The 18,293-nt window shown below is 41.2% G+C and overlaps 1 protein-coding gene across 1 annotated transcript in view; it reads right to left on the bottom strand.

Annotated features, from left to right (window-relative positions):
- The window catches only part of LOC133632143 (cyclin-G-associated kinase-like), an 86,297-nt gene extending 68,635 nt beyond the window's left edge, over positions 1-17,662 (bottom strand). The window contains exons 1-6 of the mRNA XM_062024386.1: positions 17,263-17,662; positions 15,559-15,620; positions 15,351-15,410; positions 15,159-15,273; positions 4,184-4,326; positions 80-205 (exon numbers count right to left, since the gene is read on the bottom strand). Coding sequence (XP_061880370.1) covers positions 80-205; positions 4,184-4,326; positions 15,159-15,273; positions 15,351-15,410; positions 15,559-15,620; positions 17,263-17,404 — 648 coding nt within the window. The 5' untranslated portion in view covers positions 17,405-17,662. The remainder of the gene's footprint in view (positions 1-79; positions 206-4,183; positions 4,327-15,158; positions 15,274-15,350; positions 15,411-15,558; positions 15,621-17,262) is intronic.
- Between the last annotated feature and the right edge of the window lie 631 nt (positions 17,663-18,293).

The following is an 18,293-nucleotide window of genomic DNA, read 5'->3' as shown; positions in this document are numbered from 1 at the left end:
TACATCTCATTTAGCGTGTGCTAACATAGCTTACGTCAGACATTAACAGTCCGTGACTTGTCTTTCAGTATGCACGCACCTCGTCCTCCACCATGGAGCGCCTCTGTGCCGACCAGCTGTAGTCGGGGTAATGCGAGACCGTGGTGGCGCTGCCAAAGTCGCACAGCTTGACGGTGCCTTGGTTGCTAATCAACAGGTTCTCAATCTGCAGACAAGGAAAAGGGTTGATATGAATGCCAGTCAGACTACTTAGTGCTCAAAGTTACATGTTTGAAACCAACAAGCTCGCTTATTATTCATGTTTATTGACATAAACTCTTAGAATAATTGTATCTAAGTTATCACAAAAGTTTGTGTTACATGGAGTTCCCGGCGAGAGGACAAAAGCGGTCTTTAATCCTACCAATTCAAAAGGCTTGTAAAACCCCACTGTGTAGGATGGGAAGCAACGTGAAGGTGTTCTGTTTCTTTCATGTATTGTCATCAACAGAAAGATATTGTCCGACCCAAGAACTACAAAAGCGAAGAGGAAGCAGGACCAGACTTCCCCTCCAGGCACCGCTTCTTTGAACTGTTTTACGACCTTTTCTTTGGAACTGTTTTGTAATCAAAGGCGATGGCTGTTTACGACCCTTGTCCCTTAGAAACAGCTGTTGCCATGTAATCAGGGAAAGTCCAAATGAAAGAGAAGGCGTACAACCTTTCGCCACAGCGTGCTGAGACACTGTGCAAGGGTACAGTGTCCAGGCGTCTCTCCTCAATTTGAGCCAAATTTAATTCTGTCTCTGTTTAATTCTTTGCTTCTTGTCTTGTTTAATAGATGTCATCAGTGTTTGAACCTGACAAACAACAAATGCTAACAACTAGGGATGTCCGATAATGGGTTTTTGCCGATATCCGATATTCCGATATTGTCCAACTCTTTAATTACAGATAGCGATATCAACCGATACCGATATCAACCGATATATACAGTCGTGGAATTAACACATTATTATACCTAATTTGGACAACCAGGTATGGTGAAGATAAGGTACTTTTTAAAAAAATAATAAAATAAAATAAGATAAATACATTAAAAACATTTTCTTGAATAAAAAAGAAAGTAAAACAATATAAAAACAGTTACATTGAAACTAGTAATTAATGAAAATGAGTAATATTAACTGTTAAAGGTTAGTACTATTAGTGGACCAGCAGCTCGCACAATCATGTGTGCTTACGGACTGTATCCCTTGCAGACTGTATTGATATATATTGATATATAATGTAGGAAGCAGAATATTGATAACAGAAATAAATGGGGGGAGGGAGGTTTTTTGGGTTGGTGCACTAATTGTAAGTGTATCTTGTGTTTTTTATGTTGATTTAATTAAAAAAAACAAAAAACAAAAAAAACGATACCGATAATAAAAAAACCGATACCGATAATTTCCGATATTACATTTTAACGCTTTTATCGGCCGATAATATCGGCTGGCCGATATTATCGGACATCTCTACTAACAACATACATGTGCCATTTATGTTGTTAGCATTAGTGGTTTAACGGAACATAAAATATATTGTAGTTTTTTTTACCTGCGTGAGGTTGGCCCCACTTAGCATTGCAAATATTAAAATATTATTTTGTGCTACAAACATTTTTGGTGTAACTATTATAAAATTGTAGTATATATAACCAGCCTCCCCAATCTCGTCCCAAATATTTGTCAAAAATATTGTCGTTTTTATTAGGGATGTCCGATAATGACTTTTTTGCCGATATCCGATATTGTCCAACTCTTAATTACCGATACCGATATATACAGTCGTGGAATTAACACACTATTATGCCTAATTTGGACAACCAGGTATGGTGAAGATAAGGTCCTTTTTTTTTAAAAAATCATTAAATAAAATAAGATAAATAAATTAAAAACATTTTCTTGAAAAAAAAAAAAGAAAGTCAAACTATATAAAAACAGTTACCGTATTTTTCGGACTATAAGTCGCAGTTTTTTTTCCATAGTTTGGCTGGGGGTGCGACTTATACTCAGGAGCGACTTATGTGTGAAATTATTAGCGTAAAATATCAAATATTATCATTGATGTCATTCACGTAAGAGACTAGACGTATAAGATTTCATGGGATTTAGCGATTAGGAGTGACAGATTGTTTGGTAAACGTATAGCATGTTCTATATGTTATAGTTATTTGAATGACTCTCACCATAATATGTTACGTTAACATACCAGTTGATTATTTATGCATCATATAACGTACACTTATTCAGCCTGTTGTTCACTATTCTTGATTTATTTTAAATTGCCTTTTAAATGTCTATTCTTGGTGTTGGCTTTTATCAAATACATTTCCCCCAAAAATGCGACTTATATATGTTTTTTTCCTTCTTTATTATGCATTTTCAGCCGGTGCGGCTTATACTCCGAAGAATACGGTACTTCCTTTTTTTTTTTTTACACCATTACGTGCTTGAATCCCATTGGAACGTTAGCGCCCTCTAGGCATCCGAGTAAAGGTTATCGGATATTTTCACGTCAATGTGAAAAGCGCAATTACGAATTTTTCAAATCCGACACAGGCCTCTTTCGAATGTGGATCACTTTGCGCAAATCCACCATTTTCCCCTTCGAAATTGTTTTTTTAACGGACCTTCAAAGAGCCCTCATTAAGTAAAAAGCCGATTCACTTTAGACAACGCATAAAAAGATCGGATTTGACAAAATGAATACTTACTTATTTTTACACTATTACATGCTTAAAGGCCTACTGAAACCTACTACTACCGACCACGCAGTCTGATAGTTTATATATCAATGATGAAATCTTAACATTGCAACACATGCCAATACGGCCGGGTTAACTTATAAAGTGACATTTAAAACTTCCCGGGAAATATCCGGCTGAAATGTCGCGGTATGATGACGTATGCGCGTGACGAAGTCCGAGTAACGGAAGTTATGGTACCCCGTAGAATCCTATACAAAAAGCTCTGTTTTCATTTCATAATTCCACAGTATTCTGGACATCTTTTGCAATTTGTTTAATGAACAATGAAGGCTGCAAAGAAGACAGTTGTAGGTGGGATCGGTGTATTAGCAGCGGACTACAGCAACACAACCAGGAGGACTTTGTTGGAGCGCTAGCCGCCGACCTCACCTTGACTTCCTACGTCTCCGGGCCGCCAAACGCATCGGGTGAAGTCCTTCTGCCGATCGCTGGAACGCAGGTGAGCACGGGTGTTGATGAGTAGATGAGGGCTGGCTGGCGTAGGTGGAGAGCTAATGTTTTTAGCATAGCTCTGTGCGGTCCGGTTGCTAAGTTAGCTTCAATGGCGTCGTTAGCACAGCATTGTTAACCTTCGCCAGCCTGGAAAGCATTAACCGTGTATTTACATGTCCACGGTTTAATAGTATTGTTGATTTTCTATCTATCCTTCCAGTCAGGGGTTTATTTCTTTTGTTTCTATATGCAGTTAAAGCACGATGCTATCACGTTAGCTCGTAGCTTAAGCATTTCGCCGATGTATTGTCGTGGAGATAAAAGGCACTGAATGTCCATTTCGCGTTCTCGACTCTCATTTTCAAGAGGATATAGTATCCCAGGTGGTTTAAAATACAAATCCGTGATCCACAATAAAAAAAGGAGAGAGTGTGGAATCCAATGAGCCAGCTTGTACCTAAGTTACGGTCAGAGCGAAAAAAGATACGTCCATCACTGCCTCTCAAGTCCTTCACTGTAACGTTCCTCATCCACGAATCTTTCATCCTCGCTCAAATTAATGGGGTAATCGTCACTTTCTCGGTCCGAATCTCTCTCGCTCCATTGTAAACAACGGGGAATTGTGAGGAATACTAGCTCCTGTGACGTCACGCTACTTCCGCTACAGGCAAGGCCTTTTTTTTTATCAGCGAGCAAAAGTTGCGAACTTTATCGTCGATTTTCTCTACTAAATCCTTTCAGCAAAAATATGGCAATATCGCGAAATGATCAAGTATGACACATAGAATGGATCTGCTATTCCCGTTTAAATAAAAAAAAATCATTTCAGTAGGCCTTTAAAACACATTGAAACATTAGCGCCCTCTAAAGGCTGTCTTTTATTTACACCAACAGGTGTTTTTCCATTCTTCCCTGTCAATGGCGTTGACTCGTTCAGCGACGAGAGGGCAGACGCACCTTGAGGTCTCGGTGTATGATGGCGGGCTTCTGCTTGTGCAAGTGCTGCACGGCGCGGCACGCCTGGTAGAAGACTTTCAGCACGGTGTCACATGACACGTGCGCCCGCTGCTCCACTCGCCGCAGGAAGTCCACCAGCTGACCTGAGGCGGGACATGAGCGGAACAGCAATCAATGTCAGGTGTGAAACGTCTTGGCCTTCTCTTTATTACCTGCAGTACATTGATGGGAGCAAAGGTGGTTCAAGTTAATGCCAAAAGTACACGAGCAGGTCCAATGAAAGCCATCGAGATAAAGGTGCGGCTTGAGGAATCTAATTCACTCGCTCTCCTTTAGAGTCCTACTGAAAGCCACTACTAGCGACCACACAGTCTGATAGTTTATGTATCAATGATGAAATCTTAACATTGCAACACATGCCAATACGGCCGGGTTAACTTATAAAGTGACATTTTAAATTTCCCGCCACACTTCCGCTTGAAAACGTCTCAGTATGATGACGTATACGCGTGACGTAGCCAGTTTAACAGAGGTATGGCTTCCCCGTTGAAGCCAATACGAAATAGCTCTGTTTTCGTCTCGTTATTCCAAAGTATTTTGGACATTCATTGCATTATGGAGAAAGAAGCTGAGCAAGCAAAGAAGAAAGTTGTCGGTGCGAAGCGGATATTTTGCGAGGGAAGTCAGCAACAACACAGCCGGTGTTTGTTTACATTCCCGAAAGATGCAGTCATGATCGAAGAACTCGGACAACAGAGACTCTAACCAGGAGGACTTTGATTTGGATACACAGACGCGATACCGTGAGTACGTAGCTGTGCTTCCAAACATTTGATCCATGCTATAACTAGCTCGAGCTAGGAGCTAGGAGCTAGCATAACAAACACCTAGGTGTTTGTTATGCGGGATTAATTTGTGGCATATTAAATATAAGCCTGGTTGTGTTGTGGCTAATAGAGTATATATATGTCTTGTGTTTATTTATTGTTGTAGTCATTCCCAGCTGAATATCAGGTCCCACCCGCGCGCTTCCAAACATTTGATCGCTTGCCCGTACGTGCGTGTCACGTACGTAACTTTGGTTAAATATATAAGCTTTATGAACCTTGGGTTAGGTGAACGGTTCTTTGGGCTGAGTGAGTGTGTGTGTTGTGCAGGTGTTTGAATTGTATTGGCAGGTTATATATACGGGATCCCGTTCATATTACCCGCTCGAGCTATATCTAGCTCGAGCTATATCTAGCTCGAGCTAGTAGCTAGGAGCTAGGAGCTAGCATAACAAACACCTAGGTGTTTGTTATGCGGGATTAATTTGTGGCATATTAAATATAAGCCTGGTTGTGTTGTGGCTAGACTATAAAAATGGGACCCGTTTCCTCCCTGCTTGGCACTCAGCATCAAGGGTTGGAGTTGGGGGTTAAATCACCAAAATGATTCCCGGGCGCGGCGCCGCTGCTGCCCACAACTCCCCAAGGGGATGGGTCAAATGCAGAGGACAAATTTCACCACATCTAGTGTGTGTGTGACAATCATTGGTACTTTAATCTTTAAACTTTAATAGAGTATATATATGTCTTGTGTTTATTTACTGTTGTAGTCATTCCCAGCTGACTATCAGGTCCCACCCGCGTGCTTCCAAACATTTGATCGCTTGCCCGTACGTGCGTGTCACGTACGTAACTTTGGTTAAATATACAAGCTTTATGAACCTTGGGTTAGGTGAACGGTCCTTTGGGCTGAGTGAGTGTGTGTGTTGTGCAGGTGTTTGAATTGTATTGGCGGGTTATATATACGGGATCCCGTCCATATTACCCGCTCGAGCTATAACTAGCTCGAGCTAGCAGAGGAGTTAGGAGCTAGCATAACAAACACCTAGGTGTTTTTATGCGGGATTAATTTGTGGCATATTAAATATAAGCCTGGTTGTGTTGTGGCTAATAGAGTATATATATGTCTTGTGTTTATTTACTGTTGTAGTCATTCCCAGCTGAATATCAGGTCACCCCTGATAAGATTCACCAACACAGATGTCCAGAATACTGTGGAATTATGAAATGAAAACAGAGCTTGTTGTATAGGATTCTACGGGCTCAGAATATTTCCGCTTCAACTGTTGACGTCACGCGCAAACGTCATCATATCGAAACGTTTTCAGCCGGAAGTTTGCCGGGAAATTTAAAATGTCACTTTATAAGTTAACCCAGCCGTATTGGCATGTGTTGCAATGTTAAGATTTCATCATTGATATATAAACTATCAGACTGCGTGGTCGCTAGTAGTGGCTTTCAGTAGGCCTTTAATGCAGAGCTTGAATTGCTTGAAAGTCTAATGAACTCTTCCTCAGTGAACAGCCTGAGTGGGCAGACAGGAAGTGGGTAATGGGTCAAAGAGGCCGCAAACGGGAAAGCGTTTCATCACCGCCGACTTCCACCCAAGTAGAACGCGTGCGCGCTGACTCGGCAGTAAATACAGTCGTGGTCAAAAGACCACAGAACTTTCCTCCAGAGGGTCTTATTTTTGTCCATGTGAAAATGGAGCTGTTTGGCCACAATACCCAGCAATATGTTTGGAGGAGAAAAGGTGAGGCCTTTAATCCCAGGACCACCATTCCTACCGTCAAGCATGGTGGTGGTAGTATTATGCTCTGGGCCTGTTTTGCTGCCAATGGAACTGCTGCTTTAAATGGGACAATGAAAAAGGAGGATTAGCTCCAAATTCTTCAGGGCAAGCTAAAATCATCAGCCCGGAGGTTGGGTCTTGGGCGCAGTTGGCCCCCTGACAGTCCTTCTCAACTGTCTATGCCCCGTCAAGGCTTGGTTAGCCCAGGGAGCTAACACAGGGGGGAGCGCCACTAACCACGTTAAACCCAGATTCCGAACTAACAAAGGTCTTAACTCATTCTCTTTCTATGCCACATCAATGTGGAATGCACTCCCAACAGGTATAAAAGAAAGGGCATCTCTATCCTCCTTTAAAACCGCAATAAAAGTTCACCTCCAGGCAGCTACAACCCTAAACTAACACCCTCCCCGGATTGTTAATAATCAAATGTAAACAATCAAATGCAGATACTTTTTCTTATGCCTTCTGATCTCTCTCTCTACTTGCTGTCCATATCCTACCAAGTCAGACCTACACTGTTCCAATATCCTTTTCTCTGTTCTCAATTGTTGATGTCTGATGATAACAACCAAACCTAACCCCCCCCCCCCCCACCCCCTCCACACCTCGGATTGTAAATAATGTAAATAATTCAATTAGGGCTGCAACTAACGATCAATTTGATAATCGATTAATCTGTCGATTATTACTTCGATTAATCGATTAATAATCGGATAAAAGAGACAAACTACATTCCTATCCTTTCCAGTATTTTATTGGGAAAAAAACAGCATACTGGCACCATACTTATTTTGATTATTGTTTCTCAGCTGTTTGTACATGTTGCAGTTTATAAATAAAGGTTTATTTTAAAAAAAATAAATAAATAAATAAAAATAAAAATAATTTTTTTTTTAAAAAGCCTCTGCGCATGCGCATAGCATAGATCCAACGAATCGATGACTAAATTAATCGGCAACTATTTTTATAATCGATTTTAATCGATTAGTTGTTGCAGCCCTAAATTCAATGTGATTTTTCGTAAACGCCAGCATATAACCCCCAATTGTCGAGACTTTGCACTGACTCCCTGTTCATTTTTAGAATTGATTTTAAAATCTTGCTGTTTGCTTTTAAAGCTTTGCATGGATATCTCGGACCTCATCCAAATTTACACTCCTGCGAGAGCCAGCTCCAGCTCGTGGTGCCCAAGACCAGACTTAAAACCAGGGGGAGACAGGGGCCTTCTCTGTGGTCGGCCCTAAGCTCTGGAACACTCGGCCCCTCCGTGTTCCAACTGCTCCCACAGTGGACTGTTTTAAGTCTCGTCTTAAGACCCACTTTTATTCTTTGGCTTTTTTCCCCCTTGGCCTCAGTCTGGACCTCCTCTCCAGGTGCCCAATTATTTTATTTTTTTTCTCCCCCCCCCGTCCTCAGCGTTCACCTGTTTCTCACCTTTTTTTGTAAAGGGCGTCGGAAGTTGGCGGACAAGTCAGCGATCCTGTTCTGTCTCCCTGTAATGTTTGATCCTGTTCTGTCTCCCTGTAATATTTGTCTGCTCTTGAAAGGGATTGTGCTGAAAATGTTAATTTCCCCCTCAGGGATTATTAAAGTATTTCTGATTCTGATGTGGTGTCCGCCCTGAGACGGGTAGGTTGTGAGTTCAAACCCCGGCCGAGTCATACCAAAGACTATAAAAATGGGAGCCATTACCTCCCTGCTTGGCACTCAGCATCAAGGGTTGGAATTGGGGGTTAAATCACCAAAAATGATTCTCGGGCGCGGCCACCGCTGCTGCCCACTGCTCCCCTCACCTCCCAGGGGGTGATCATAATTTCGCCACAACTAGTGCGTGTGTGTGACAATTATTGGTACTTGGTACGTGAGTTGTGTGGTCCTCTGGGTTTTTACATCTTTATTTCTATTTATTGTTTTTAATTGGTTTTAACCTTTAAAATTGTTTTAATCATATTTATTTTCATATTGTTTTTGTATTTTTGTTTTTACTCAGTAATTGGTGGAGCTAAGGATAATATTTGAATATTGTTTTTAATATTGTTGTGCAGCACTTTGGAAAAAATGTTGTTGTTTAAATGTGCTGTACAAATAATGTGGATTGGATTGGGTGTTCCAACAGGACAATGACCCACACTAGGGCTGGGCGATATATCGATATACTGGATGTATCGCGGGTTTGTCTCTGTGCGATATAGAAAATGACTATATGGTGATATTGGAGTGGTTGCTTTTAGCTGCGGGCATTACACTACAGGCTCTTCCCACTCTTTCTTGTCTCTCCTTCTCACAGAGACATAAAACAAGCGCACCTTCTTACATACGTCACATACGTACACGCCCTCGCGGAGCAGAGCGGTAGCGGCATGGGTAACGTTAGCTGTGGTGCGAGTGGTAATACGAGAGAGAGAGAAGGTGCCAATCTGGTAACAAATGAAGGAAAAATAATTAATTCCCAAGAAAAACAGCAGGGGGGTCCATCGTCTGGCGGTGGTTTGGCTTCAAGCGGGAAGATGTCGAACAGACATCAGTAATATGTCAAGTATGCGGCAAAAGCGCTGCTACACAAAGTAGCATTACTGCTAATATGTAGCATCATTTGAAAAAGTCACCCGCTAGAGAATGAAGAGTGCTTGAAACTCCGCATGTCAACATCTCCGTTCGGCGCCACACCAACAAATTGCAGAGGCAACAATTTCGAGATCAACACCGTATGAAACAAATAGTCAACAACAGAAGGAGATAACGTCCGCAGGAACCTACCACATAGCGAAGGACATACACTATTTGATTTCCTATTATGCAGCTCATTTTTATTTGACACTTATTGAAATATCTTATCACAAAAGTGCACTTTATTTGTTTTAAACTATTGTAGTGGCGTTCTGTACAAAAAGTGCACTTTAATTGAGTGTTGTTTTGATATGTCATCGACTAAACATATCCACATATATATGGTGTATCGTGACATGGACTAAACATATCCACATATATATGGTGTATCGTGACATGGACTAAACATATCCACATATATATGGTGTATCGTGACATGGACTAAACATATCCACATATATATGGTGTATCGTGACATGGACTAAACATATCCACATATATATGGTGTATGGTGACATGGACTAAACATATCCACATATATATGGTGTATCGTGACATGGACTAAACATATCCACATATATATGGTGTATCGTGACATGGACTAAACATATCCACATATATATGGTGTATCGTGACATGGACTAAACATATCCACATATATATGGTGTATCGTGACATGGACTAAACATATCCACATATATATGGTGTATCGTGACATGGACTAAACATATCCACATATATATGGTGTATCGTGACATGGACTAAACATATCCACATATATATGGTGTATCGTGACATGGACTAAACATATCCACATATATATGGTGTATCGTGACATGGACTAAACATATCCACATATATATGGTGTATCGTGACATGGACTAAACATATCCACATATATATGGTGTATCGTGACATGGACTCACTAAACATATCCACATATATATGGTGTATCGTGACATGGACTAAACATATCCACATATATATGGTGTATCGTGACATGGCCTAAACATATCCACATATATATGGTGTATCGTGACATGGACTAAACATATCCACATATATATGGTGTATCGTGACATGGACTAAACATATCCACATATATATGGTGTATCGTGACGTGGACTAAACATATCCACATATATATGGTGTATCGTGACATGGACTAAACATATCCACATATATATGGTGTATCGTGACATGGACTAAACATATCCACATATATATGGTGTATCGTGACATGGACTCACTAAACATATCCACATATATATGGTGTATCGTGACATGGACTAAACATATCCACATATATATGGTGTATCGTGACATGGCCTAAACATATCCACATATATATGGTGTATCGTGACATGGACTAAACATATCCACATATATATGGTGTATCGTGACATGGACTAAACATATCCACATATATATGGTGTATGGTGACATGGACTAAACATATCCACATATATATGGTGTATCGTGACATGGACTAAACATATCCACATATATATGGTGTATGGTGACATGGACTAAACATATCCACATATATATGGTGTATGGTGACATGGACTAAACATATCCACATATATATGGTGTATCGTGACATGGACTAAACATATCCACATATATATGGTGTATCGTGACATGGACTAAACATATCCACATATATGTGGTGTATCGTGACATGGACTAAACATATCCACATATATATGGTGTATCGTGACATGGACTAAACATATCCACATATATATGGTGTATCGTGACACGGACTAAACATATCCACATATATATGGTGTATCGTGACATGGACTAAACATATCCACATATATATGGTGTATCGTGACATGGACTAAACATATCCACATATATATGGTGTATGGTGACATGGACTAAACATATCCACATATATATGGTGTATCGTGACATGGCCTAAACATATCCACATATATATGGTGTATGGTGACATGGACTAAACATATCCACATATATATGGTGTATGGTGACATGGACTAAACATATCCACATATATATGGTGTATCGTGACATGGACTAAACATATCCACATATATATGGTGTATCGTGACATGGACTAAACATATCCACATATATATGGTGTATCGTGACATGGACTAAACATATCCACATATATATGGTGTATCGTGACATGGACTAAACATATCCACATATATATGGTGTATCGTGACATGGACTCACTAAACATATCCACATATATATGGTGTATCGTGACATGGACTAAACATATCCACATATATATGGTGTATCGTGACATGGCCTAAACATATCCACATATATATGGTGTATCGTGACATGGACTAAACATATCCACATATATATGGTGTATCGTGACATGGACTAAACATATCCACATATATATGGTGTATCGTGACGTGGACTAAACATATCCACATATATATGGTGTATCGTGACATGGACTAAACATATCCACATATATATGGTGTATCGTGACATGGACTAAACATATCCACATATATATGGTGTATCGTGACATGGACTCACTAAACATATCCACATATATATGGTGTATCGTGACATGGACTAAACATATCCACATATATATGGTGTATCGTGACATGGCCTAAACATATCCACATATATATGGTGTATCGTGACATGGACTAAACATATCCACATATATATGGTGTATCGTGACATGGACTAAACATATCCACATATATATGGTGTATGGTGACATGGACTAAACATATCCACATATATATGGTGTATCGTGACATGGACTAAACATATCCACATATATATGGTGTATGGTGACATGGACTAAACATATCCACATATATATGGTGTATGGTGACATGGACTAAACATATCCACATATATATGGTGTATCGTGACATGGACTAAACATATCCACATATATATGGTGTATCGTGACATGGACTAAACATATCCACATATATGTGGTGTATCGTGACATGGACTAAACATATCCACATATATATGGTGTATCGTGACATGGACTAAACATATCCACATATATATGGTGTATCGTGACACGGACTAAACATATCCACATATATATGGTGTATCGTGACATGGACTAAACATATCCACATATATATGGTGTATCGTGACATGGACTAAACATATCCACATATATATGGTGTATGGTGACATGGACTAAACATATCCACATATATATGGTGTATCGTGACATGGCCTAAACATATCCACATATATATGGTGTATGGTGACATGGACTAAACATATCCACATATATATGGTGTATGGTGACATGGACTAAACATATCCACATATATATGGTGTATCGTGACATGGACTAAACATATCCACATATATATGGTGTATCGTGACATGGACTAAACATATCCACATATATATGGTGTATCGTGACATGGACTAAACATATCCACATATATATGGTGTATCGTGACATGGACTAAACATATCCACATGTTAATAAAAGGCCATATCGCCCAGCCCCACCCCAAACACATGTCAAAAGTGGTAAAGGAATGGCTAAATCAAGCTAGAATGAAGGTTTAAGAATGGCCTTCCCAAAGTCCTGACTTAAACGTGTGGACAATGCTGAAGAAACAAGTCCATGTCAGAAAAGCAACACATTTAGCTGAACTGCAGCAATTTTGTGGTGAAAAATTCCAGCAGAAGCTTGTGGATGGTGTTGGAAGCAGATCAGAATCATATCCATATTTAAGTGTTACTTCTTTCTCAACTCCTATAGTCATATAAAGAATAGCTAGTATTCTTCCTTCTTTTGAGTCTCATAGTAAGGTGTTGGCCTTCTAGATTGGAATGTGTCAGAGTAGAGATAACTCGGAGTAGTCTAAACAAAGGGAGTGGGGGCGAGGGACAGAGGGAAGATCACGGGACTTCCGGGGGTTGGAGGGAAGACCGAGCTAGACCGGGCTGGGGAACGCTGGTGTGCTAGATTGGTCTCAGGTTTGTCCTCTAAGCTTGGAGAATAAACCACAAAATACCAACTACTGCCTGTTGATTGAATATAAACATCAGCGTATGTGCCATAAAAAGAATCTGGGAGAGACTAGCAATTTGAATTCCCCATTGGAGGAATGCTGGTCAACGCAACAATGGCTACCAAAAGCGCCTTATTGCAGGTAAACTTGCCAAGGGACATGTAAGCAAATATTAACATTGCTGTACGTAAACTTTTGACGCAGCACATTTGCTCACATTTTCAGTAGACCCATAATAAATTCATAAAAGAAGGAAACTTCATGAATGTTTTTTGTGACCAACAAGTATGTGCTCCAATCACTACATCACAAAAACATAAGAGTTGTAGAAATGATTGGAAAGTCAAGACAGCCATGACATGATGTTCTTTACAAGTGTATAGGGATGATACTCGAAACCGGTTTTCCCGGTTGTTTGATAAGAAAAGAACCGAGTCCTTGGACTCGAATCCCTTTTTGAGAACCGGTACCCGTTATCGAGACCACTATAGTAAAGGAAAAGAGTTGATTCTTTATTCGAATCCCGTCCCGACCAGAAATGCTCCGTGGGACATCACAATAAATGACGTCACGTAGCTCAGTCATTAGGAGCAGATAGCGAAAGCAGGAAAACAATGGACGGGAAAAAGCGCTCCAAGGTGTAATAAAGTTCAAAACAAAAGCCATAATCCATCGGATAACTTTACTGAGAGATTTGAGCAGGGTAAAACACATGACCAACACTTTTACGACCAACCGGAAACATAGCAACCAGGCTAGCAACGCACCTCCTTTACGGCAGCTGTCGCAACGTTCTTAAAACAACGGCAGCACATACATATATATACAACATATCTCCCTTTTTTAACTTTTGTTTTTCTTTCTTTGTAAACAAAACACAATCAAACTGTAGATGTGTTGTCGGTCTAATTGTAAATAATGCAGACGAGGCGTGTTGGCTGAGTTCTTGACGTTTACTTTCACAGCGTGGCAACATGCAACACTTTTCGGGGCTACCGCGCATGCTCGTCACTCCCGTTGCATGATGGGTAGTGTAGTTGTTATATTCTCTAGCTCATAACATTTTTTCCCCCTATAAAGAAATAATGTTAACTCAATAAAGTGTATTTCTTTTTTTAGCTTTAACTTTTCATTTATTAGCATTGTAACCACATTTGCAAAGAACTTTTCTCTTCATAGAATGTTCTTTCAATAAAGAAATAAAGTGCAAAAATGTCAAAGCATCATAACAAACAGTTATGTTCCAATAGCAGCAGAAGTGCACTTTTTGGAGAGCTGTATTATTTTCAGTTTTGTGCCCAAGGGACTGATTTTATTTAACACTACATTATTATTTATACACCTATAGTGATCACAGAGACAGGTTGTTTTTGTGTTACTGTATATATTTGTTTCTCTGAAAAATCCCACTTAATATACTTTGGGTAACAACAGTCAATATTTATTTATTTTATTTTATTTTTTTAGGTGGGTAACAGTCAATATTTATTTATTAGATTTTATTTTTTTATTATATAATAAAAGTGAGCTTTTGTTAATCCAAATATTGTGTTTTTTTTCCACATACAACAACCTATCTGGACTCGATAAGAGAATCGATAAGGAATCGGTTCGATGAGAGGATTTGATAATAGGCTCGAACTCGATAATTCCTTATCAAAAATCATCCCTGCAAGTGTATGTACACTTTTGACCACGACGGTATGTCCGACCAAGAAAAAGTAAGCGTTCACCTTTGCACAGCTCAGTGAGGATCAGGAACTCGGCCTGTCCGGTGTCGGACTCCTCCTTGCTGATGGAGGCAGCCGAGCAGAACTGGACCACGTTGGGGTGTCCCGATAGCTTTTTCTACGAGGAAACAAGGTCCAGAACATGAAACCGCGCTCATTTATTTATAAGTCCTGGAGCCTGTTCAGCTGTCATACCATAAAGCAAACTTCTTGGATGATTTCCTTGCTCTTCTCATCTTCGTTGGACAAGAGTCGCTGAAACAAGACGTAAACATTCATTTTGCTCCAATCAGGTGACGTCTTGCTCGGGCACGACAAACGTAAACACATTCTAATCATACAAGGATGGAAAAGACATCAATTTGGCACATTTGGGAGTTATTGAATACGGTTTTCTTCTCACCTTCAGAGCGTAGTCTTTGCCACTTCCTGTGTCCTGGGCTTCGTACACAAACGCAAAGCCGCCTGGGCAAAATGAAACATTGATGTGGTTTAGTCACATGTTCTTCAAATAAAGTGTCAAATCGCACTAAAATCCCTTCAAGGGATGTCGTGATATTGTAATGTCACGCACCTTTATTTGCAAATAATTGACGTATTGTTGACAGACGGACCGATATGGTTTCTTAAGGGCCGATACCAATATCAATGATTAATTAAAGCTGCAAGCAGCGTTGGTCGGGTTCGCATTTTGGCTGGTGCTAGTCCTAGGTGTCCCAATACTTTTGTCCAGTGGTAGTCCTGAGTGAGACCTACTCTTTCGTCAACTTGTAATCAGAAGGGTTCAATCTCTCTCCTGTAGTAGTTTGAAGCCGAAACGACAAACGCGCTCAGAGGAGATAATGTTTGATGTTTGGTGACCGGTTTTAACAAAAATGTAGGTTTGAAGGAGGGATTGCAAACTTCCTGTTGATTCTTGCTGAAGGATGTCAATCTATGAAATGTAGGTCTAGGTGAGACCTACATAGAGGTATTTGTTTCATGTCTCTAAGACGTTCCTACCGGATAGGCTCCAGCGACCCTCCCCGCAACCCCAAAAGGGACAAGCGGTAGAAAATGAATGGATGGATAGTGTGTGAATGTGAGTGTGAATGTTGTCTGTGTTGGCCCTGTGATGAGGTGGCGACTTGTCCAGGGTGTACCCCGCCTTCCACCCGAATGCAGCTGGGATAGGCTCCAGCGACCCTCCTCGCAACCCCAAAAGGGACAAGCGGTAGAAAATGGATGGATAGTGTGTGAATGTGAGTGTGAATGTTGTCTGTGTTGGCCCTGTGATGAGGTGGCGACTTGTCCAGGGTGTACCCCGCCTTCCACCCGAATGCAGCTGGGATAGGCTCCAGCACCCCCCGCAACCCCAAAAGGGACAAGCGGTAGAAAATGAATGGATGGATAGTGTGTGAATGTGAGTGTGAATGTTGTCTGTGTTGGCCCTGTGATGAGATGGCGACTTGTCCAGGGTGTACCCCGCCTGCCACCCAAATGCAGCTGGGATAGGCTCCAGCACCCCCCGCAACCCCAAAAGGGACAAGCGGTAGAAAATGAATGGATGGATAGTGTGTGAATGTGAGTGTGAATGTTGTCTGTGTTGGCCCTGTGATGAGGTGGCGACTTGTCCAGGGTGTACCCCGCCTTCCACCCAAATGCAGCTGGGATAGACTCCAGCACCCCCCGCGACCCCAAAAGGGACAAACGGTAGGAAATGGATGGATGGATAGCTAGTCTGTGAACGTGAGTGTGAATGTTGTCTGTGTTGGCCCTGTGATGAGGTGGCGACTTGTCCAGGGTGTACCCCGCCTTCCACCCAAATGCAGCTGGGATAGGCTCCAGCGACCCTCCCCGCAACCCCAAAAGGGACAAGCGGTAGAAAATGAATGGATGGATAGTGTGTGAATGTGAGTGTGAATGTTGTCTGTGTTGGCCCTGTGATGAGGTGGCGACTTGTCCAGGGTGTACCCCGCCTTCCGCCCGAATGCAGCTGGGATAGGCTCCAGCGACCCTCCCCGCAACCCCAAAAGGGACAAGCGGTAGGAAATGGATGGATGTTTCGCAGACTAGCTTCCACAATGCTAACTAGCGGGCTAGCATAGTTAGCACAGCAACATCTTACCTTCCGCGATCACCCGCTTGATCCTTAGCTTCATGTCTCCCAGCTCCACCAGCTGCCCCACAAAGTCGTTCTGGTCCCGGCTGGCCGCTCCCAGCGAGCCGGGCCCGGCGAGGAAATCGAGCGCAGACTGGAAGAGCGACATCCTGTTAGCCTGCTAAGCTAACTTACTGCGGGGGGTCTCACAAAGACCACCGGGGGGCACCGGGCGCCGGCAGGGGGGAGGTGTGCCGGTGTGAGTCCGCAGCGTCTCCGGCAGAGTGAAGTGGAGGGTGCGAGGGTGTGTGAGTGTGGGTGTCGCTCACAGAACTTTGTGCTGTCTTCTCAAACACAAGCTGACGAGGCCGCCATCACCGGCCGACACTTCCGGGGTGGATGGTGACGTCACCGCACGGCTAAATCACGTGAGGGTCTAGAAAAAAAACAGCCACTCAGTCCCCCCCCCCCCCCTGTGAAATATGTCACATGGTCCACAGGAAGTTGCGTCATTTACAAGAATAAAAGTTGAAATTCTTTGCATATGTGCCATATTTCAATGAGAAAAAAATCGTTTTTGAATCGAGAATCGTGTTGAATTGAAAAAAAAAATCGATTTTGAATCAAATCGTGACCCCAAGAATCGATATTGAATCGAATCGTGGGACACCCAAAGATTCACAGCCCTACTAACAACTCACATGAGTCCACCTTAGAGATCTTGCTTTGGGATGTCCGATAATGGCTTTTTGCCGATATTACGATACTGTCCAATCTTTAATTACCGATACCGATATCAACCGATACCGATACATACAGTCGTGGAATTAACACATTATTATGCCTAATTTGGACAGCCAGGTATGGTGAAGATAAGGTCCTTTTTTTTTTTTTAAATAATAAAATAAAATAAGATAAAGTAAAAACATTTTCTTGAATAAAAAAGAAAGTAAAACAATATAAAAACAGTTACATAGACACTAGTAATGAATGAAAATGAGTAGAATATATATTTATGTTATTTATATATTATATATATATAATATATTATACATATA

The sequence above is a fragment of the Entelurus aequoreus genome, linkage group LG17, assembly GCF_033978785.1.
Source record: "Entelurus aequoreus isolate RoL-2023_Sb linkage group LG17, RoL_Eaeq_v1.1, whole genome shotgun sequence".
NCBI classification, from domain to species: domain Eukaryota; kingdom Metazoa; phylum Chordata; class Actinopteri; order Syngnathiformes; family Syngnathidae; genus Entelurus; species Entelurus aequoreus.
Note: the sequence above shows the minus strand (reverse complement) of the source record. Positions and strands in the feature narration are given on the sequence as shown.